Here is a 24,433-nt window from a genome sequence, read left to right as displayed (position 1 = left end):
ATGTACATTACTACTCATTATTTTATTTAATGAGTAGTACATTTTTATAGCTGTATGGGCACCTTTGTATAGGCCGCAGAACTCAGGACGGTGCTTTTTAACACGGCAGCAACTTGGCTGTTTAAAATGGAACAGTACCGTTGGGCACTGGAAAGAGGCGGAGATAACTAACCGAATATGACGCCATTTGTGTGTGAAAACTAAAAACGATGAATAGGTTATGTATAGAGGCGCACTAACCGGAGATTCCCGTTAATGCGCCCTAGATACCTAGTAGCGGCTAATAGTTCAAAAAGTACGGTACTCTATAAGGCGAACACACACATACACAGACAACGATTGCCGTTTATATGGTAGATAAGGCAAACCTTTATAAAGACAATTAGTAGAGAAAGTCATGACAAGAATACTTGGACATACAACACATTTGTTACCATAATTAGTAGAAAGCCATCACAAGAATACTTGGACATACAACACATCTGTTACCATAATTAGTAGAGAGTCATGACAAGAATACTTGGACATACAACACATCTGTTACCATAATTAGTAGAGTCATGACAAGAATACTTGGACATACAACAAATCTGTTACCATAATTAGTAGAGAGTCATGACAAGAATACTTGGACATACAACACATCTGTTACCATAATTAGTAGAGAGTCATGACAAGAATACTTGGACATACAACACATTTGTTACCATAATTAGTAGAGAGTCATGACAAGAATACTTGGACATACAACACATTTGTTACCATAATTAGTAGAGAGTCATGACAAGAATACTTGGACATACAACACATTTGTTACCATAATTAGTAGAGAGTCATGACAAGAATACTTGGACATACAACACATTTGTTACCATAATTAGTAGAGAGTCATGACAAGAATACTTGGACATACAACACATTTGTTACCATAATTACCCTTGGACACTTATATTTCGCTAGTACAGTCAAGCATGGATAACTCGCCGACGGATAGCTCGAACACATGGTTAACTTAAACGGTTTCTTTGGTCCGTTCCCACGTAATGATAAATTGCTAAAGATGACTCGGTCTCCACTCTGTTAACTCGAACAGTTTTTTGCCCAACGGCTACCGAGACGGTTGTTATCGCTTTAGAAAATCACTTTATTCCAAGTCATAGAGGTAAACCTCAACTTTTCGTAAATCATAGGCGTCGTTATTACCACCGTCGACAAAATATTTTTGTCAACGACTTTTCTAAAGGTTTGGTGAATTTTGATTTTTACCAAACATCCGCTTAGCGATCGCCTTTCGGAAGCATGGAAAAGTGAGGTGACCATCGCATAAACTTCAAGAAAAATCCGCAAAATTGATCTCGGTTAAAACGCTCCAAAGAAAAAGATGTCTTTTTTTCTGAGCATTTCAACAACGATCAAGTTTTGCTAATTTCAATCTAAAAAACGTCCTGGCAATAACATCATCTCAAACAACAAAACAATCTCAAGTGATAAAAAAATCTCCTATACTTTTTGATAAAAAAAGTTTTAAACTTTACATTAGAAGCATTTAATTTGAAACAAGCCATTTATGCTTTTGATTTCTATTATAGTTTGTATATGTGCATGTATATACTAATAAATAAGTACATACATGGACTTGTGACAGTGCTCTGATAACTTGAACGCTCTGATCACTTGAACACTTTCGCTCAGTCCCGTGAAGTTCGAGTTATCCATGTTTGACTGTATTTAGTTTCGTGAGTAGCATAGAGTAAAATTTCGCTGCAACTTAATTTCGCATCTTTGATGAGTGCGAAAATATAGTGATGTGAAAATAAATGCAGTGGAACAAACATAATTAGATTCCTCAGGTTCGGTTCAACGGTAAGAAAATTTTTTGTCAATTTGGAACTAGTTTGTAATTGCGAACCGCAGGTAGAATTGTGTGGATGAGATCGGTAATGCAATTTGATCGCTTGCTGCCATTTGTAACTTGGACTAACAATGAACAAAGCTATTTAATTCCGCGTTTTCGCTCATTCCTTATGATAGTTTAGTTTCACTCATGAAATTTTCGTGAGAAGATGACTCCGCGAAAACGCGAAAGTTAGATGAGGCGAATACATAAGTGTCCTAGGGTAGTAGAGAAAGTCATGAGAACAATACTTGGACACACACCATATCTGTTACCATAATTAAGCTACTCAGTTTAAGAACTCAAACTGTAACTCACACTCTGATTGGGCAAGGTGTGTGCTTAGTGAGAGGATATAAATAGAATTATGAGAAAAACAGTTAAACTTTCCCTTTAACCGCATTCACTTTCACACAGTGACATTTTACTATAAAAATAAAGATGTAACACAGAGATACTCTGTTCTGCGACAATAAATATTTCCCCAGATATAAAAATAAACAAAGAATTATAATTTAGCTGAGTTTTATAGTAAAGGCGAAACCAACCATCCATCTAGCTCAACGGTGACACCTTGGTTAGCCTGTGCCTCTTCTGCTGAAGGAGTCTTCACTAAACGACAGCCGAAGATTATGAGTGGAAGCGGAGAGATCATTGTCATTTGCTTACACGAAATAGCTCTTGTTCTAATCTGTAATCAAAGGCCAAAGTGGAGAAGGTAACCTATTCAACTGGCGCAAGGGCTAATGCCACTTCATTACTGACAGCACTCAGGGCCACGTTTGGAGTTGGATGATCATAGCGAGCTGTGAAAATAAAGCTATCTGTCAGTCCACCAAGGTGCAGGATATTATACAGAAGAGCAAAAGATAAAAAGGAATAAGTTTGTAATTATAACATAGACTAAAACTTGGAATTTCATATTCAATCAGATGTTGAAGAGGAAACCACTAGACGGCAAGAAAACCACTAGACGTCAAGGAAGCCACTAGACGTCAAGGAAACCACTAGACGTCAAGGAAGCCACTAGACATCAAGGAAACCACTAGATGTCAAGGAAGCCACTAGACATCAAGGAAACCACTAGACGTCAAGGAAACCACTAGACATCAAGGAAACCACTAGACATCAAGGAAACCACTAGACATCAAGGAAACCACTAGATGTCAAGGAAGCCACTAGATGTCAAGGAAGCCACTAGACTTGAATGGTTTGATAAATACATTTAACTAATGTTCAGCACCATTAAAAAGATCATGGTTAATTCAGAAACTAAGAATTTCAATGTGACACAAATCCTTGACTTTAGTCTTCATACGAGTGCTCCTCTTCCCGACATGCAAAGACGTGAAAACGCTAGAACATTGCTTGCAGTTTTTACCTACCTTTTCACCGAATACAAAGAATGGAGAAGGAAATTTAATAGGCATATTGCTGCAGTTAACGGAGGACTTGTGTACAAGGGCATCCTTTCCTCCTGTAGTGATAACCTTTCTTTTTTCCTTGTGATAGCAGACATTGGGATAAAGCCCCATAGCTAGCAGACCAGTCACCTGCAGAAAGTGCCATTCTTATTATGGGACAGGAAGACAGTGTCTATATACGACTGCAAAGGTCAGAATGTTCTATTGAGGTATAGCGGAGTCAGACCTTTACTCGTGATCACCCAACATACAACTTGTTCGATGTGTGGTGTAGAACACAAGCAAAAAATCCTCAACGTACAACATCCAAAGTGTCTCAAAAGGATGCAGTTTCATAAATGAAAATGATGATCTAGGAAATTTTTTTGAATCATGAAAAAAACCGCACAACTACACTTATTTTCACATCAAGTATCAACATCTCTACCTCCAAACATATTCATTGCCAAGACTACACCTCTGTTTGTGTGTACACATAATAAAGGAAGAACGAAAATTGTTTTATTGTGTTACTACCTTATTACTTCAGTTTCTGCACACTATTTAGTTTTCACATTAACTTTTTACATAGTTTTATATAATGTACTTGTTTAATGCTATATGTAGCAATGCTATGTAATTACCATAGTATGCATAGGAGAGTTATCAAAGGTTTAGGCTCTGGAAAGAATTAAATGACTTACAGTGTATTCTTATAAGAATAGCTACTTCAACATATGATATTTTCAAGTTTTCATATAGAAAAAATCTTGAAATGAGTTAATTTTGTCTGAAGAGGGCTGCCTATATTACAAGTGATATAATGTAAAGTATTCCTCTCCCTTTCATTTATAATTCCTAACTAGCTGCATTACCCGTGGTCGGGAACAAATTTACGTAAAGCAATAGTTTTATTGAGAGTTGTCTTTCATACTGTAAAACAACTCCAAATATGCAATCTACTGAAATTTTTGTGCTGATTTGACTGCATACACATATGCAGTTGTACATGTCAATAATGTTGGAGAGACCAATGGAAATATGCAATGTGTTTTACAGCTAGCTGCATTATCCGCCTACAGAAACAGATTCACGTGCAGCATAAGGTTTATTGAGAGTTGTCTTTCATACTGTAAAACAACTCCAAATATGCAGTCTACTGAAATTGTTGTCCTGATCAGAGAATGCATGCATATATACATGTCAATGTTGGGGAGAACAATGGAAATCTGCAATGTGTCTTACAGCTAGAGGGGGGAAAGTCTAGTAAATATTCTAGATTCATGTGTCTAGATTCATGCATCCGTTCATACCCGTCTATATTTGCAGTTGACGATTGCGCACTTCTGCCGCTGAGCCCCCGCCTCGGCTGACCAGTCTTTACACGCCGAGCAGTTGACAATCGCGTTCTTGCACTCGCCTCGCAATCAATCGCTTTGCACTCACAATCAATTGCCTTGCAATCAATCGCCTTGCACTCTCCTCGCAATCAATCGCCTTGCACTCGCCTTACAATCCCCAATCAATCGCCTTGCAATCAATCGCCTCGCAATCAATCACCTCGCACTCGCCTTGCAATCAATCACCTTGCACTCGCAACCAATCGTCTCGCAACCAATCGTCTCGCAATCAATCGCCTCGCACTCGCCAACTCATTCATCCGGAAAGCCACGCCTGTAGACTCTCGCTGCACTCGGGGTGAAAAAGGTAACCTGCGCATCCCCGAGTGACGCCACAGCCCCAAACCTAGCTGTGCTACCCGGCGTTGCCAGGGTAGTAAAAAAAGTATTTGCACAGAAAATTGATTTGTATTTAACGTATAACAACATTTGCCATTCTAACTTTCAGACTACATATCATGAAAGAAGTGTTTTGTGTAGTTGAAATAAATTAAGAGAGAAAATAAAACAACTGTAAAGGTTTTCAAACTTTTTCACACAACTACAACTTTTAAATTTCATAGCATGAGGAAAAGGTTTTGTGCAGGACAACTGATTTAAAAATAAATAAAACAATTGTAAAGGTTTTCAAACCAATGTGAATTTAAAATTTCATAACTTTCAGCGACCTATATCTTTTGATAACGCATAGTTGAACCTCATTTCTCGAAAATAATCAGTTCTATAAGTTCGAGATCCGAAACAATTTTTTCCATTAAAATAAAATAATGTAAATTTTAATCCGCTTCAAGGCGAGAAAACAACTTCGGTAAAGTATTTTTTAAACATTTTACACCATAAGCTGTACTTGTACCCGGGTCATAAAAAAAGTCTTTGCACAGTAAATCTATTTGTATTTTTAACATATATAACAACATCTGCCATTCTAACAATCAAACTACGTAGGTAACATGAGAAAACATGATAGGTAACCAACCTATCATGAGAAAAGTGTTTTGTGTAGTTGAAATAATTTGAGAAAATAAAAACAAATGTAAAGTTTTATCAAACTTTGTCAAACAACTGTAACTTTCAAACTTCATATCATGAGGAAAAGGTTTTCTGCCAGTCTAATAAATTAAAAAAATAAAACAATTGTAAAGGGGATTAGATGTAAATTTCAAATAATTAGCAAGTAATAGCTAAATTAAGTTGGTTTTGCAACAATTACAATAAAAGATGATACGGTAATGATACGATTAATACAAACTGAGAAAACCAAAATAAAAATCATGAATATGTTGAATTAATAGTAGCAATTCTTGCATAAAAGTGTGTGGGTATAAAAAGGTTACCGTCCCACCAGAAACTATCCATCAATCCCTTGAATACAACGATACTAAAAATATGACAGAATATCATAGTATTTTGCAGTTGAAATTTTATTAAAACCATGTCTGCCAAAAATGGTTGAATAAAAGAATAATATTAATAATAAAGATTGGAAACTAATCAAGTAATAATAACAGTGATAGGAAAATGAATAATGTTTAAACTTCAAACACGATACTCAATTTATGTTTAAAAGAATGCAAGTTGAATTAATAACAACGATGAAACAAACTTTAAAAAACTTATATTATAAACTTCAAAAGTCATAAGAAGTTTATAAATGTAATAAGAGAATTTAAATATCTACTACAGTAATACTTCAACTTACGAGTGCTCCAACGTACGAGAAACTTGAGATACGAGCCAGTTTTTAAGCAAGTTTCAGCACTAACATACGAGCCATGTTTGAGATACGAGCACGTGAGTCAGTTGCCAAGTATGCCGGAGGTGTTTTATGAGAACATCATCACTCTGTATTTTTCAACTGCTCAGATTATACTTTTGTACCGTGTTTTTGTGCGTGATTTTCAGTGCAGAATTATGTGAATTAAAAGTACTGTGCGTAGACCGAAAGTTTGCCAGTAAAATGAAAGCTGAAATGCAAAGAAAAAGCAAATGATTACAATTATTAAACGGACAATTATTGAAAAAATATGCGAAATGTGTATGCGTGATTAAGCTACAGTAGCTCAGCAATATGACATAAATACATCCACAATTATCAAACAGAAGGATTATATTCAGGGCATTTATTTAGTTCGCAAAAGGACTAACTATAGTTTCTAAACGGCGCAGCGATCTTCACGACCGCTGATGGAGACTGCTCAGGCATTAGATAAAAGATCAACAATTGGCCGGTGACAGCGTAACTGAACGACGCTATGTGAAAAGGCCAGTACTATTTATCAAAACTACATATAAACATTCGGATAAGTTGGCTAGTGGTCGTACATTAACCGTTTGTGACGACACGTGTGTTCGTCCTAATCGCAACATGTTGAATGGGCGACAAAGGCAAACGTCCTTAGATAGGCTTATCGTAAAACGGCCGGCTAGTCGTGAAAGCGAAACACAGGAAAAAATAGCTGACTAGCGAGAAACTTGAAGCTATGAACGCCGAAGAAATTTTAATTACGTTAAGTTAAAAATGAAAGTTTGCTTTTAGGTTTGCTTCTAAGTTTGTCTTTTAAGACTTTGATAAAATCCAAATTTATCAAAGTCAATTGTTGTAATGAAGGATAACTCTCTATAACTCCCTAGGATATCTACCTCTCTGGCAAATGCTAGCGTTAGCTGCTATTGTATGTATTTAATTTTACATTTCAATTAATCACATTTTCTTGCATTATTTTTATTTGTTGCTTTTTAAAAATTTGTGGTAAGTTAGGACAATAACCAACATGTTCTTTCAGTTACAATATCTTGTTTTGAGTGTTTTATTTGCATGTTTCAGAGTATGAAAACCAATTAATATATATTTAATTGTTCTATATATAAATAAATAGCACCAACATGCGAGTAAATTGACATACGAGCTCAGTCTCGGAACGCATTAAGCTCGTAAGTTGAAGTATGACTGTATTTGTAAATGTAAATGCATGTAAATATAAGATAGTGGAGAATAACTGATACTTGCAATCTTACACGATAAATCTTACAGTAACCTTACAAATGTTTGTTGTAAAATGTGAAATTAATTACGAAAAACTAATTGGTTAGGTTTAACAGGAAAGGTGTGTAAGCTAATACATCTAGCTGTACAAACTAGCGTTGCCAATTTACTTTGTCAAAGAACTTTTAAACTTCATATCATGACAAAAAAAGGTTTCGTGCAGGTCAAATAATCTTTAAAAATAAAACGACTATAAAGGGTTTAGATAGATGTAACAGTGAAATAATTAGCAAGTAATAGCTAAATTGAATCTGTTTTGCTACGATCACAATGGGATGATTCGGTAATGATACAATTAATACAAACTGAGAAAACAAAATAAAATTTGTGAATATGTTGAATTAATAATAACAATTATCGCATAGAAGTGTGTGTGTATAAAAAAAGTTACTGTTCCACCAACAGCTATCCATCAAAACTCTGAATACGACGATACTGGTACGACGACATGTTATGTAAAAATAAAATATTGTAGTGTCTTTGTGTGATCGAAGGTGAGAGAATCTAGATGTTACTCCTACTCGAGATAATACGCGTGAAAAGTAGTGACCTTAACAGCGATTTAGCAATTGAAAAGCCAGAAATAGAGATTCACAAAAACGACATCGTGTTTCATAGAATTAATAAAATTTAGTCGCCAAATTCTAATATCGAGAAAGTCTATTGTCGATATCGTCTTGCCAAAAACAAATTACAGTAGCCCTAATACGTCGAGGACAAAAAAGCATCGCGTGTCATGTAGCTAAAAGAAAGCCATAGAGTTGTAATTATTACGTCATTTTGGGGTGAAAACGGTAAACGATGAATAGGCTATGAGGCGCACTAACCGGAGATTCTTGTTAAGGCGCCCTAGATACCTAGTAGCGGCTAATAGTCCGAAAAGTACGGTACTCTATAAAGCGGACAGATATACAGATAGATAGACAAACAACGATTGGCGTTTATATAGTAGATTTGCTACTCATTAATTTATTTAATGAGTAGTAAATTTTATTTAATTCATCTTTAATATTTACTACTAATTTAATTTTACTACTTACTCATATTAATTAAGTTTGCTTCGTACGACCGAAACGAAAAAGAAAAGACCGCTCTATAACCTATTTATACTACTCGTATTCGGGAGTTATCGGTGACTCAACTTATCGAGTAGACAACTCCAAAGGTTATGATATTATTAGCATGTCACTATTTATCATCCATCCCTACGATGAATAGTAGGTTATGTATAGGGGCGTGTACTAACCGGAGATTCCCGTTAATGCGCCCTAGCGGTGAAAAAAACCACAGAATAGACACGCCTTTATATAAAAGTAGCGGCTAATAGTCAGAAAAGTACGGTACTCTATAAAGCGGACAGACAGATACACAACGATTGCCGTTTATATAGTAGATTTAAGATGCAACTGCCTTCACACATACAGCTCTCACAAATACAACTCAATAGATTCTAAAAGCTGGACACTGCGAGGTGAAGTTTACCTCCCCTAAAACAGAAATATTTGGACAAGCCTGAGTGCAGTCTAGCGAGATATAAAAATTCTTACAAGAGAGGACAACTTACAACATCAATCTTAGTATCTGGTCCAAAATAATCATAGTTGAGCGGCATGAGAGCTTCTTCAGGAAACCCGCAATTGGTGAGGATAGCCCGAAGCTGGTTCTTCGCCTCACATGTCATCTTAAGTATTGGCTGTGATAGCATCTTGTCGTCGCAGTATCGTTGCTCACTTAGATTCCCATAGGACCTGAGAGAGAGTACGATAGGACCTGAGAGAGAGTACGATAGCGCCTGAGAGAAAGAGTACGATAGGGCCGAAGAGAGAGAGAGTACGATAGGACCTGAGAGAGAGTACGATAGAACCTGACAGAGAGTACGATAGGACCTGACAGAGAGTACGATAGGACCTGACAGAGTACGATAGGACCTGACAGAGGTTACGATACAACGTGACATAGAGTACGACAGGACCTGACAGAGAGTATGATAGGATCCGACAGAGAGTACGATAGGACAAGACAGAGAGTACGATAGGACCTGACAGAGAGTACGATAGGACCTGACAGAGAGTACGATAGGACCTGACAGAGAGTACGATAAGACCTGACAGAGAGTACGATATGACGTGACATAGAGTACGACAGGACCTGACAGAGAGTACGATAGGACCTGGCAGAGTACGATAGGACCTGACAGAGAGTACGATAGGACCTGACAGAGAGTACAACAGTACCTGACATAGAGTACGATAGGACCTGACAGAGAGTACGATAGGATCTGACAGAGTACGATAGGACCTGACATAGAGTACGATAGGACCTGACAGAGAGTAAGACACATTGATAAATATACTAACAAGTTAAAACCAGCATTCCAATCCATGCATCATCTCTAATTAGCAATAATCAGGAAAAGCGAAAGCGAGATGCATAAAAATATAAAGAAATACAGCTGATATTACAAATGATAAAGAGAGGAGTTGGATATGTGAGTGTTTCAAAATACAGCTGATATTACAAATGATATAGAGAGGAGTTGTATATGTGAGTGTTTCAAAATACAGCTGATATTACAAATGATAAAGAGAGGAGTTGTATATGTGAGTGTATCAAAATACAGCTGATATTACAAATGATAAAGAGAGGAGTTGGATATGTGAGTGTTTCAAAATACAGCTAATATTACAAATGATAAAGAGAGGAGTTGGATATGTGAGTGTATCAAAATACAGCTGATATTACAAATGATAAAGAGAGGAGTTGGATATGTGAGTGTATCAAAATACAGCTGATATTACAAATGATAAAGAGAGGAGTTGGATATGTGAGTGTATCAAAATACAGCTGATATTACAAATGATAAAGAGAGCAGTTGGATATGTGAGTGTATCAAAATACAGCTGATATTACAAATGATAAAGAGAGGAGTTGGATATGTGAGTGTATCAAAATACAACTGATATTACAAATGATATAGAGAGGAGTTGGATATGTGAGTGTTTCAAAATACAGCTGATATTACAAATGATAAAGAGAGGAGTTGGATATGTGAGTGTTTCAAAATACAGCTGATATTGCAAATGATAAAGAGAGGAGTTGGATACACTGCTCCCAAAAATTCCTGTCTTACAGTTTTAGGAAGTACTTTGTTTTATTATATAGAATGTAAGTCCCTTTGTAAGTTTCTTCACACTACTACAAAGTTATGCGGTAGCTTCCCACCACAATTAAAAATCTTTGAGAATTCTAATGTGGACGTCAAATACACCCTCGATCCATTCTACTAACATGAGCAATTTATAAAAACAAATCCTGGATAAAAATCAATGTTTTTCCTTTATAGATATCTAAAGCTCAACGAAAATTTATTGTGATAAGCTCATCAGTTGTTTAAACAATGATATACAGCCCCATGGGCTGTATATCATTGTTTAAACGTAATTGCACTGTGATTGCAGTCGTTAGGACAACAATCGATGCCCAACAAAACAATAATTAAAAGGCTTTTGGTAATCTTCTCTAATCAACTTGATAGTTGACTCATCAGTGTTTCACTCTACAAGTCCCCAAGTTACGACCATCTTTACTTAGACTGTTTCAAGGTTATGCCAAGGTTAAAATAATATTTAACGCAGTTCCGTCTTGGTGTCACGTAAAAAATTGCCACCTAATATCCATTTATGTTGTGCTTGTGGAGGACAGCACTCAGCATGCCGGCTCTCTTTGAAAACCCGGGCCATACTTTAACAGCCATGTAATTCTTTAAAACAGTTTTTGTTCTTCATTATGGTTTAATCATGGAGGTGAAACTTGATACTAATAAGTAGGAAGTTTGAGTTACACCTCAAGTAGGAAGTTCAAGTTACCTCAAGTAGGAAGTTCAAGTTACCTCAAGTAGGAAGTTCAAGTTACCTCAAGTAGGAAGTTCAAGTTACCTCAAGTAGGAAGTTCAAGTTACCTCAAGTAGGAAGTTCGAGCTACCTCAAATAGGAAGTTCGAGCTACCTCAAGTAGGAAGTTCGAGTTACCTCAAATAGGAAGTTCAAGTTACCTCAAGTAGGAAGTTCGAGCTACCTCAAGTAGGAAGTTAGAGCACCTTAAGAATGGATCAACATCAAAAGTCAACTGCCTTGATACATATTTATAACATGTAAACTGTTTTCTGATCATCGAGAATAAATTTAACCAAAATCAAAGCATCAAGTCTAGAGAGTGGTGAAAAGGATTTCTAGCCCATAAATCCTAATTTATATTAAAAACATGCTTGCAAACTTCATGACCCTTGTGTGACTAATGTACCATCTATCGTGTGTAGAGCAATCTTTGTGAAAAAGTCATTCATATTTAGTAGATGCTAATAGGATATACACACCAGTAGTGTTCTAACATTGGCACCTCAAGAAATCATAGCGTCAACCCACCTGGCTTCCTCCCAAGATGAAAAGGCATTAAGGTAGGCTATGTGGTCACTGCAGCGGCTGCCTGCAAAGTTAACATGCACCCTACCGAGACGGCCACCTCGACCTGACTGTACATCTGTCTCCCACATCTCACCAAAGGTCGTGCTGGCAGCAATGGTGCAGATAGCGTCTCCAACACTATTGAAGCAGAAAAAATTGAACACCAATGGCAACTATGAATATTAATGGAAAACTAGAAAATAAAACAAGCATTATAAGTATATTGCTTGACGGCACCGCATTTTCACTTGATTTCATTACTGTTATTATTATTATCGTTATTGCTCTTATTGAACAGCAAGTTTTCATGTATTACCATAACTATCATAAGTTTATTACAGCTTTCGATAAATAATAATATTGCCCTCGCATACTTTTATTAGAATAATATGAGGCTGTTATTCTTATTAGAAAACAACAATCTTATTCTTAGGAGATAAGAATACAGGCATAGCTGCGGGCCAGCCAAAGTAGTATTATAGTTGGTGTATACCTCTCAACAATATTATAAGAGTCGCCTACCCGAGACACTCTATAATCTCTACTCACAAGAAAAGGCAGCCATAGATTATCATTTTTCCTAGCCTTGGTTCTATAGGCATCTTGGCAAGGATCTTACCAAGGGGCGTCAGGTTGTCACTACCATCTAATGCCTTCATCTCTACAAACAATGAACAAGGTTCAATGGCTTTATCCCCGGATAAGCATAAATCAAAATAGCAAATAATTTTATATGTTATATTATTATAGTACACATGTTATCTATTCAATAGAAAGCCCTATGCATTGTACAATGACCATCTGTGGTAGGACATGCATGATTTACACCTACTCCTACTTATATCCACATTCAGTAGATTCAGTCTCACTGACTAATTGAGTAGATATCATCATGGAAACCTTCATCTATTTCATACCGTACACCATTACCCCAAAAGGAATACTGTACACCTTTACAATGCCCCCAAGTAGAACACTGTACACCCTTACCATGCCCCCAAGTAGAACACTGTACACCCTTACCATGCCCCCAAAACACTCTAGTTGTAGTTGGAGACGAAGGTAATCATGTATAAAGGTTGGCTTGCAACAAAACTCACATTACAGTTATTTGGTTTCAAAAGGTTCGGCATGTCTTACTTTGGTGTGTTGCAGGTGCCAAATATGTGGAAATGTGATTACAAGCTCTTAAAAGCTGAAAACGAACACTTAATCACAGCCAACCCAAAAACGACCGTAGCTTGGAATCCCTCTCAAAATGGCTCAAATGTGATTGTGCTCATGATGTGCTTCTGGTTACACTTTCATGCAACCTCTTTCGTCAAAATCATTTCACAAATATACTTTCAGCATTTAATAAAACCATGTTTATTGTCCTTAAGCGTCTATTCCATTATCATTGTAATGCTGCCACATTGAGCACTGGTATTTCAAAACCTAGCCTAAAAACTAGTTTAATTTGTTAACCTTAGCTCGAGGGGGTGCATATCATCCTCTGATAAACATGAAGAGCCTGTTGGTCACCTATGATCGTCAAAAAATGATGCACAAAAAATGGTTGCCGCAATTTGGAGCATATGGGAGCATATGGATCACATGATCAGATTATGACATTTGGCGGAGCATATGGGTCACATGATCAGATTATGACATTTGGCGGAGCATATGGGTCACATGATCAGATTATGACATTTGGCGGAGCATATGGGCCACATGATCAGATTATGACATTTGGCGGAGCATATGGGTCACATGATCAGATTATGACATTTGGCGGAGCATATGGGTCACATGATCAGATTATGACATTTGGCGGAGCATATGGGCCACATGATCAGATTATGACATTTGGCGGAGCATATGGGCCACATGATCAGATTATGACATTTGGCGGAGCATATGGGTCACATGATCAGATTATGACATTTGGCGGAGCATATGGGTCACATGATCAGATTATGACTACATGATTAGATCAAGCTGAAACGAAACTGTGAAGTAACGAGCATCTAAATTTGATAAGAGCTTTCCGGTAGAACTTTTGTCATAAATTACTGCTATGAGACGATTTTTATTGAGCCTTTTATTGGCCTTTCATTTCACCATGGCCTTGCGATAACATCACTTGTTGAAACAATAACCACGTCGAACTGAATACGTCATCAAAATAAGGGATTCCAACCTACTGATTTCGACTGTTCACTTGCTATTATGGTTTCGTAAAGATCAAAGAATGTCAAAGTGTTGGTCAAAGTGTCGGGTAGCGCTCTATTTTTTAACCCTCTATAGTGGCATTCAATTAGAGGCTTTATGGTGTATTCTATATGCTATAGAAGTAGTCTGAACACATTTTCTCTGCAATTTGAGAAATATTGACAATGTTGTAAGCAAAAGAGTCCCTAAATGAAATTATGAAAATTGCATGTTTTAAACACGATGAACATTATTCTGACATTTTTCATACTTTGCAACCTGCAAATTTGTATTAAAATACAAAATTTATGAAAAAAAGTCAAAAATGTTAAATGCCAACCTGTCGTTGCAAAGACACTCTGGTAATCAATTATTCATGTTCTCTCGCCCCTTACCAATGTTGATGAGTCAACTGACCTCGTAGCACAGCCTCAGCTTCGATTACAGCATCAATGGGTGGAGGCTCCACCGCTTTAGCAAGAAATGGCCCTATTTCCCCAAGCTTGAGGGATTTGATGGTGAGAGCTAACTCATGTAGAGGTGTCCTGAAAATCTCTGGAGTCGCATGCTCTTCAAGCCTGCAAACAGGTAGAGCTGAGGCTTCAACTAGAAGGCTAGGATATCCGGTAGATAAGATGAGTAGGAGGAAATGACTGTTTAGATAAAACTAGACCAGGAGGTGACAGTACTTTAGTAGTTCTCTATACACAAAGATGGTTTTACAATTGTAGAGATGTACAAATCTATATTAATATTTTTCAAAGGTTGTCGATTGTCTGTTGTCGTCTGTTTGGATGGATATCTGTCTGTCTGACCATAGATTTTAAAACCTTGAAATAAAAATGTCACATCCTACTTGATTTGAACTCACTGAAGTTTGTAATCCTATTGTCTATCCACGAAGGATTTTACGATTCATTGCTCTTACTATATACTTTACTAGCTGTGCCTCTCGGTGTTGCCCGGGTATTAAAAATCAGCTTATAAACAATGAGAAGTGATGAGAGTTGCCTACTACTTGATAATTAGCCTGGCACAATACTAGTGGAAAATACCAGTAAGCTGGCTAATAAGCGCTAGGCTTCTAATGACAGTACGCCATGACGCTGCGTCAGCGTTGTCCAGCTACAGCTATTCCAATAATAGCTATAGCTGGACATACCGAAAGACAGACTTCACATTTATATATATAGAAGATACACCTTTTTCCCGATTTGGCACGCTAAATGACTTAATAATCAAAACTATGAACTCTATGAAACACAATGCTTTTTCGGCTTTCATGAACTTCTATTTCCGGTTTTTCGCAAGGTTCAATTTCTACATCAGTAAAGGTCAATACTTATCGCGCGGACAATTGTATTATCTCGAGTAGAAATAGCCAATTCATTCTCTTTCTGTTCAGTCAGACAAAGACAGTCCAATATTTCATTTGTACCAGTATCGAGAGGTACCAGTATCGAGAGGTACCAGTATCGAGAGGTACCAGTATCGAGAGGTACCAGTATCGTCGTATTTAAAGTTTTGATGGATATCTTTTGCTGGAACAGTGACCTTCTTTATACACACACACACACACTTCTATGCGAATTGTTATTGTTAATTCAACCTATTCAGGACTTTTATTTTATTTTCTGAGTTTGTATTTATTGTATGGTTACTGAATCATCTTTATTATAATCGTAGCAAAGCAGACTTAATTTAGCTATTACTTGCCACTTATTTCACATTCACACCCTCTTACAGATGTTTTTTTTTAATTTATTTGACCGGCGCCAAACATTTTCCTCATGAAATGAAGTTTGAAAGTTACAGTTGTTTGACAAAGTTTGAAAACCTTTACGGTTGTTTTTATTTTCTCTCTCAATTTATTTCAACTACACAAAACACTTTTCTCACGATATGAAATTTAGAATGGTAACTGTTGTTACATGTTAAAGAAAAATAAGTTTTCTGTGCTAAGACTTTTATTACCCGGGCATTCATGTAGTATAATATAAAATATAATAAAAAAGGAAAGATTATACTCTCCCAGGCGAGGACAAATATGGACCTAATTTAATGATATCAACAATTTAACCCGGTCAAAAGTATTTGAAAGGCTCTAGTTATTAAACCAGACCTGCATAACCCCCAAGGTTTTTGTACAGACACGGTACACAAGGTCGCACGTTTAAATGTATCGTGAAACAATAAACAGAAAGATTACAAGAAATAAAACCTAAAAAGAAATTTTTTTGCTTTGCTAATAAAGCGGCACAGCACTTTGCTAACCTGGCAAATCTAGTCCTGGTGCACAAATGGAAACAGAAACCCTGTCGGACTCTACCAGCCCGCCCCCTCCGTTGTGCTAGGTTAGATTTGGATGCCCACACAGTAGCATAGTTGGTCATGTTGTTGTGAGATGTGAACAGTTTCATCTTTACTCTGAAACAGTGAGAAAGTAAATATAGTGGTAAATACATATACATAGGCATGACATACATAAAGTGGTATTGAATAGTAGAGAAAGTAATTGATAAATATTGTACATACACAAACATTCTATCACATGTATCAAAAACACCTATTTGATGTTGATAACAGGCATGTGAAATGGAAACAGATACCCTTGCCACACGACATTAATTCGTTCCAGTGTTGGCATCATAAGGCAAAAATGTCCTATAGAAAGGTGTAGAAACCCATAATAATTATCTACGCAAAAACCCCGGGGAAAAAAAAGATCAACATTTTATGTACAAATACTAAAAATCAATAAAAAAAATAGTATATTAACCTAATAACCATAGTTACCTGCAGTAACTTAAGTGTATTTAGTGGTTATGATCTGCAATAAAATGTAACACTACTATGATCTGTATGGAGGTCTTACCTTCGAGACCGATGTATAACATAAACTTGGAACTTAACTTAAATGAATTTAGCTTACTAAACACACACACTTGAAGCTAAATTTTAATATATATTTTACTAAACTTTCATTTTGTTATCGTCTTAATCTTTATTACTCGTTTCCAGTTTTGTTTTCATGAAAACTTATAACGAATAATGCTGAACTTAGAGAGCAAACATTGTATATCTTTCAAGAGTTGTGAGAGGGATTTCGGCGAATAACATTTCGGTATTTTCGTTATTTCGATGTAAGCAGTGCACTGACTGTATAATTTGAATTTTAAGAGACATTTCTGTTGATGTCATATGGTGAAAAAAAAGCTGTACGGAGGGGACAAAAAATATTGTGTTCCACATCGTAAGGCGAAAAAACCGTAAAACAGGGGCAGCATAACCCTGGGGTGCACTGTATTAAACAAGACGTATATGCCTTACGCCATCTAGTAAGCAATCAATATTAGTGTCATAGACAGTAGTACAGTAGGCGTTCCTATAACGTAAATTCCAAATAACGTAAAAAATTTATACACAGTTTTTGCTTCCTATTACGTAAAAAATTCCATATAACGTGAAGTTTCAAGTCGGGCGAATTTTCAAAATCGATTTGAATGTTAGTTTATACCGCCGCACTTGCAGAAGAAAAAAACGATGTGCGTTTAGCGTTATCTCTATTATATATAACTTTCGCGACATTCTAGTTTGTCGTAATAGATCGTCAAATGTGATGACAAAAAGGCGAATGGGATAGCTGCGGAATCGTTTACAAATACAAAGGCGATCGATTGGTGCAGGTGTTACAGAGTCGGTCTACCAATGTCACGAGTTAGAGTATCGTCGAAAATTATCTTAATCCTAAACTTGACCTCTGGATAGTGATAGACGACGAACATTTAGAACAGCTTTTTATTGTAAAAAGATTTTGTTGTTTTGCCTTATTGTAAACGTACAAAATAATTGTTATTAGCTTTACTTTGCAGAATAGAATTTGCTGTTTAAAAAAATAAGCAAATCGTTGTAAATGAGTCTCTATCAACTTGTTGTAAATTTACCGCAATCATGGTCTATGAAACCAGTGAGATCGATCATAAAAAGGAAAAAAGTTGTCGATGCAAACCAATAATACTGCTGTTACGGTACAGCCCACAAATTAAAACAATTAAGTAAAGTTTTTCCTTTTTGCATGACCAGAGGGGCGAGTTTGGACACATCTCGGAACGGATTAGGCAATTTACATGTATTTTACTGTTCTTATAACGTAAATTCCATATAGCGTAAATATTCCTTGAACCGATTTACATTATAGGAGCGTCGACTGTACCTATAAAGGTGTCTCTAAGTCGCAACGAACCGTTCAAAATTTCATTAAAATGAAATCTCAGCAAATATTAGATAAAGAGAGCCAATACCCTACAATAGCTACCTAGTGTTTCTTTGTTAACAGATAGACCTAATATATATTATGACAGGTGGAATAACTGTAAGCTAGTCCCTAGTGTAGTTATTATGAGAGACCTCACATTCAAGGGGCGCTGAGAACTGACTCACTTGCAGCCGTCAATCACATAAACGACATCATTGATAGTAATGCTTGACTCAGCAATATTGGTAGACAGAATAATCTTGGTGATGCCCTCAGGTGGCGCGACAAATACTTTGTGCTGATCTTCTCTTGGTATCTGGCTGTGCAGTGGCAGCACTCGGTACTTCTCTGATCCTGCCAGCACGGAATCAACAAGTTGTAACAATAATCAGCGACTATCCAATTACAGTGTGTAAAATCCGATTTAAGATGTTAGTATCAAAAGTATGTGGGTGAGTGGCTATTAAACCATAACTGCAACGTACAACATTTATCATATTTTTTTTAGGTAAATCAGACGCACTGATTCTAATTTTGAACTCAAAATAAAATAATGAAGGCTTGAAAGTAATGAAAGTAATGAAGGCTTTTTTACAGCGTTTTAATATCGGTCTCGAAAGCAACACAATCGGCACAACAAGCTCCGCCCATAAATATTTGACGTAGCCTAGCTTTTTAAGAGCAAAAGTTAGAGATGTTTAGTTCGATTTAGAATGATAGAGATTAGTGTTTTGAACCGAACATTATTTAAATTCAGCCTTCAAAATCTTCTCAGTCCTTCAAGAAAGGTAGATAAACTATTTAAAATTGCTCGTAGCTCGTTACAAGATGTTTAATAGGCTGAACGCCGAGAAAAATGAGCTCAATAAATCACGGTTTCATCACAAGCTAACGTTGTTATCACAGTTTATTGAGCTCATTTCTAAATATGCAATGTTAAATAGCTCATCTACCTTTCAGAAAAGACAGATTATTTTGAAGGCTGAATTTAGATAATAATGGGTTTTAAGACACCCATCTCTATCATTCTAAACCGGACTAAACATCCCTAACTTCCGTTCCTAAAAAGCTAGGTTACGCCACATATTTATGGGTGGAGCTTATTATGCCGATTGTGTTGTTTTCAAGACGGATATAGAAACGCTTTAAAAAAGTTTTTGTGACTTTGAAAGTTAGTGGATCAATATTTATGTTGAGTACAAAATCGGAATCAGCGTGTCTGATTTACCTAAAAAATAGGATAAATGTTGAACGTGGCAGTTATGGATGCACAACTATGCTGTTGTGCATCATTACATGCAATTTTTAAGTTAATTGCGATTTAACTTGTATATTTGCCTTTTCTGCGAGATTCCGCAGTGGATCGTATGCAAAACCGGGAGTCTTCAAAGCTGAATAAAAGCAAACTGTCTGCTTAACTTCCTGCAAGCTAAAAATACATTTGCGAGAGCCAATGTTGAACAGATAATGGCTTTCGCCGATACTCTACTAGCCGATACTCTACTAGCCGTTACTCTACTAGACGATACTCTACTAGCCGATACTCTACTAGCCGATACTCTACTAGCCGATACTCTACTAGCCGATACTCTACTAGCCGATACTCTACTAGCCGATACTCTACTAGCCGTTACTCTACTAGACAATACTCTGCTAGCCGATACTCTACTAGCCGATACTCTACTAAACGATACTCTACTAAACAATACTCTACTAGCCGATACTCTACTAGCTAACCAACTGATGAAATGTAAATGGTAACAGATTGAAGCGATGGTCATACCAAACTCAGGGTGTTGTTGAAGATGTTTCATCAGTTTAAATATAATACTCCAACCATCGAGGAAGATAAGGATAGCTCCAGGTGTATCTAGCGTCTGCACATATTTGATGAGTGCTTCAACAAGTTCAAAGGGAACTTCCTTTTCTGTCAGCATCGACAGCGACTGTCGAGTTTTGGCCGAGTACTCGGTTGAGACATTGAGCAGGCAGTTCTCCTAGAGTGAAAAGCACACAACATAAGAATCTCATAGCTTCTGATTGACTATTGCTCTTGCGCTAATAGTCTTTAGTGAATTTTCTTACATGGGCAGAGAGAGTTGGAAACAGGCAGGAATATTACACACCCATATAGATATATGCTTTTAAAAATTGTGATCCAAGGCTAAATATGCAAAAACTGTGACTGGTAGACACAAATTTAAAGACGTGTTCACGTGTAGAGCTTATGCTTGCGCCATAGAAACACTGTGTTAATATGCAGATTTCTATGCAACTCCAACATGTAAACAGGCTATATAAACACTTAAAACTATGTCAATTTTTCAGTTCTGAACTATTCAACAAAACCTCACTAGCATTTATGCAGAGTGGCTTCTAGTAGTAAGTGAAATATGTAGATAATTCTACTACAGGTATTTATAAAGAGTGTTTATTATTTATGAATATTGTTCATTTATAAATATGATTTATTATGCACAACGACACATGAACATTCAACATCATGATTATTCCCAATGCACGGAATTTTGTAAAAACTTTGAATAGCCAAGACAGAGTTTGTTATGAAAATATAAAGTAGAATCAAACGCATATGCATGTATGTCTATATATAGCACGTATGTCTATATATAGCGTGTATATCTATATATAGCACACATGTCTATATATAGCACATATGTCTATATATAGCACGTACGTCTATATATAGCACGTATGTCTATATATCCCCGCAGAACCCAGGTGGTTGAAGCCATGATAAAGTTTTTTTTTGTGTAATCTAGTTTGTTTCAGCTTCCTTTTTGCAAGGGTGAAAAGAAAAAAAATCATCATGACTGTTTTTAATGTTTTTTGCTTTGTGACGAATATGTCACATTGGGCATTACAGTGTAAATTAAAAGCAAGAGTTGAATATTGAATGTTTTATTATAATTATAAAATTGCATGTGCCAGTATCACTGAAATGACATAAATGATAGGACAATAAGATTGTGAACTGTGACAGTTGAGCAAGACCTTTTTGAATCATGTACATGACAACTCTTACGCATGGAAGTCCACGAAACAATTACGTCCGTCCACAAAGCACAACCGCACACCACATTTACTGCACATTGTGTTAGTGTTATTTATTTCACACAGCCTACACTTTCCTCTCTTTTCACTCTTTGCTGGCCAATGGGCCACTTGATCTTTTCTCACATCAGCACATGGAATGTTCACAACCTTTTGCTTGGTTATCAGCGGGTTAAAAGATGTGTGTCAGCCACGCTTCTTGTCGCTGTCAACTGATACCAGGCGCTCAGCTACTATAGCCTGAAACCTGCGCTGCGGGAGCATTTGTTTGTCTGGAAGCTGCAACAAGCAGCATTCTCGCTTGTACATTAGTTAACTATTGACCAGAGCCACGGAGAGAAAATGCCAAAAGAGGTAGATATACCATCTCCTAGACCGTATTCTAAATCGGTACTTTGCCAGAAATGAGCCGAGTATGTCAATACCACCCATGTGGTTGTTGTAATCTGCCACAACTGCAGGCATGGAAACATCAATCCTTTTCTTTGCCTTCTTGTCCCATCTTCCAGCCATGCGCAGTGGCTCTACACAGGTATGGGTCAAGAGCAATGTCACTGCTCGGTTGTCAAACCATCTAACAGCCGAAATGTTGTGAGTGTCTTCGACCCGAAAGTCAAATGACCCTCTGCCTTCCTTCTTGAGCTCTTTTCACCTTTGATGTTACAGTTTGGAAGCCGATTCTGTCTGACAGTGCCAGTGTACTGTAATCCCACCCTAAAAGTTTCTCTAGGAGTGGAACGTCGGTAAATAAATTGTCTGCATAGATCTTATAGTTTGAATTCTTTGCTAGTGTAGAGACAAGCTTCATCACTACATCTCCACCTTGACCAAGGTGGCTTCGGATGCCATCGCCACCTTGATAAATGTCAAAGTCAAAGAGCATTCCGCTGGTACCAGCTCTACCACATACCTTGAATTCCCATGGATGTGGTTTGCTTTTTATATACTGCCTGATTGGGCTGGTTGTTCCTCGATACTGTACCATCATTTCATCAATTGAGTTGCGCTCTTCTGCTGTTACTTTTAGGCACTGATCCCTCAGGCTGTCAAACCATGGTCGAATCTTCCAAAGCTTGTCTTTCTTCTGTTCATCTAATATGCTTCTATTGTTGACAAAGTGCAGTTGGGTAGTAAGCTGTTGGAACCTATTCCGTGGCATTACACTACTTACTGGTACATAGTACCTTGTTCCCAGTATTGTCTCACGCTGCTCATTCGTACAAGGCCCAAATGAAAATACATTCCCATCATCTGCTCTACTTCTTTCTTCGTGGTGTTGATGCTTTTTCCCATTTTTTGTGTGCTGTAGAGGTTGGTATTGTCAACCATGCCATCAATCATATCAGCAGTCACAAATTGTTGGAATTACTGATATGGTGTTTTTATATTCTGGTTAGCTGGAGCCTCCAGTTTGGCACCGGTGAATGCCAAATTTGGTGGTTGAAAGACCTTTTTCCTCCAGCAGTATGAGGGCCGGACTCTTTTTGGTACATTGTTGGCTGTAGGTGCAGTTGCCTGCACTGTGTTACATTAAGGTTCTTCATCACTTTCATCACTTGGCTCGCAATCATTACCACCAAAAGTGTACAGTAGATCAAGAAACAATGTTATAGATGTTAATTTTGTTGTCGAAGGACAAGTTTAGCACCCTAAAGCAACAATTATATCGAGACCAGCTGCGCTTACGCCTACATATAAAGCATTCACAACTAAATACCTGCAAGTCTGGATACCAATCTTCATCTGAATCACTCTCCTCATAATTTTCAATTTCACTGTCATCGCCGTCAATAATTTCTATTATATCCTCTACTTTTCCGCGAGATCGAGAAGCCATGTTGGTTACCACCAAAATTCACAAATTTAATTACACTGAACTACTATTTCACAGAACTCACGATGCTCAACTACAGAATGTGACTATGCTCTTCTCAAGTTCTCCTCAACTTATATACCATCGTCAAAACAACTCACTTGGTGCAAAGAATGTTCACCTTTACCTTACTTGACAATCCATTTGTATCGGTGCCGACCCTCAGTTTAAACACAGAAAGAACTACAGAATTAGACGGCATTTCTACTTCACCAGTGCATATTATTGTTACCACATATTAGCCAATGCAGATTAGTTTTACAATGCATGTTTGTCAGCCATAATTCAACTATAAGCTAGGAAGTGCAGGAAATGAGAACAAAGGCCCACTGTTACACCGGTGTAACATGAATTAATTTTGCTTATGAAAAGGACCAAGACATCCAAAGATTTATTACATAATTATTTTGAGTAAAGTACAGATCCTGTTAAACAATATTCGGATGATTTTGGCAGTGGAAATGCACTTTGGATTTGAGATTATTTGAAGATTCTAGCCATTTCGTGCCAGTGGCTGGCAATGTGGCACCTGCTCTTTTTCAGGATGGGCTATAAATGCACAACCCAGTATACTAGGGAAAAATTGTCTATGTATGTAAAGTATAGGACAGTTCATGTACTCTAGATAAATTGAATAAGAAAATGATAATTTTACAAGGCACCACAGCTGCTCAAATGTTATGTTACGTATGCGTCACAGAGGGCTCTGTGGGGTATGTCTATATATAGCACGTATGTCTATATATAGCACATATGTCTATATATATCAAGTATGTCTATATATAGCACGTATGTCTATATATAACACGTATGTCTAATCAAACATGACCGCTGTTCA

The 24,433-nt window shown here is 37.0% G+C and overlaps 1 protein-coding gene across 2 annotated transcripts in view; it reads right to left on the bottom strand.

Moving 5' to 3' along the window:
• LOC137391341 (ATP-dependent RNA helicase A-like) overlaps positions 1–24,433 on the bottom strand; it is a 62,095-nt gene that overhangs the window by 5,463 nt on the left and 32,199 nt on the right. For both annotated transcript variants that reach the window (XM_068077784.1, XM_068077785.1), the window contains 9 exons: positions 20,431–20,644; positions 18,833–19,001; positions 16,667–16,819; positions 14,810–14,970; positions 12,749–12,860; positions 12,161–12,337; positions 9,305–9,488; positions 3,280–3,447; positions 2,443–2,585 (listed from right to left, as the gene is read on the bottom strand). In XM_068077784.1, the coding sequence (XP_067933885.1) occupies positions 2,443–2,585; positions 3,280–3,447; positions 9,305–9,488; positions 12,161–12,337; positions 12,749–12,860; positions 14,810–14,970; positions 16,667–16,819; positions 18,833–19,001; positions 20,431–20,644 (1,481 nt within the window). The remainder of the gene's footprint in view (positions 1–2,442; positions 2,586–3,279; positions 3,448–9,304; positions 9,489–12,160; positions 12,338–12,748; positions 12,861–14,809; positions 14,971–16,666; positions 16,820–18,832; positions 19,002–20,430; positions 20,645–24,433) is intronic.

This window comes from Watersipora subatra, chromosome 3 (genome assembly GCF_963576615.1).
Source record: "Watersipora subatra chromosome 3, tzWatSuba1.1, whole genome shotgun sequence".
NCBI lineage: Eukaryota > Metazoa > Bryozoa > Gymnolaemata > Cheilostomatida > Watersiporidae > Watersipora > Watersipora subatra.
Note: the sequence above shows the minus strand (reverse complement) of the source record. Positions and strands in the feature narration are given on the sequence as shown.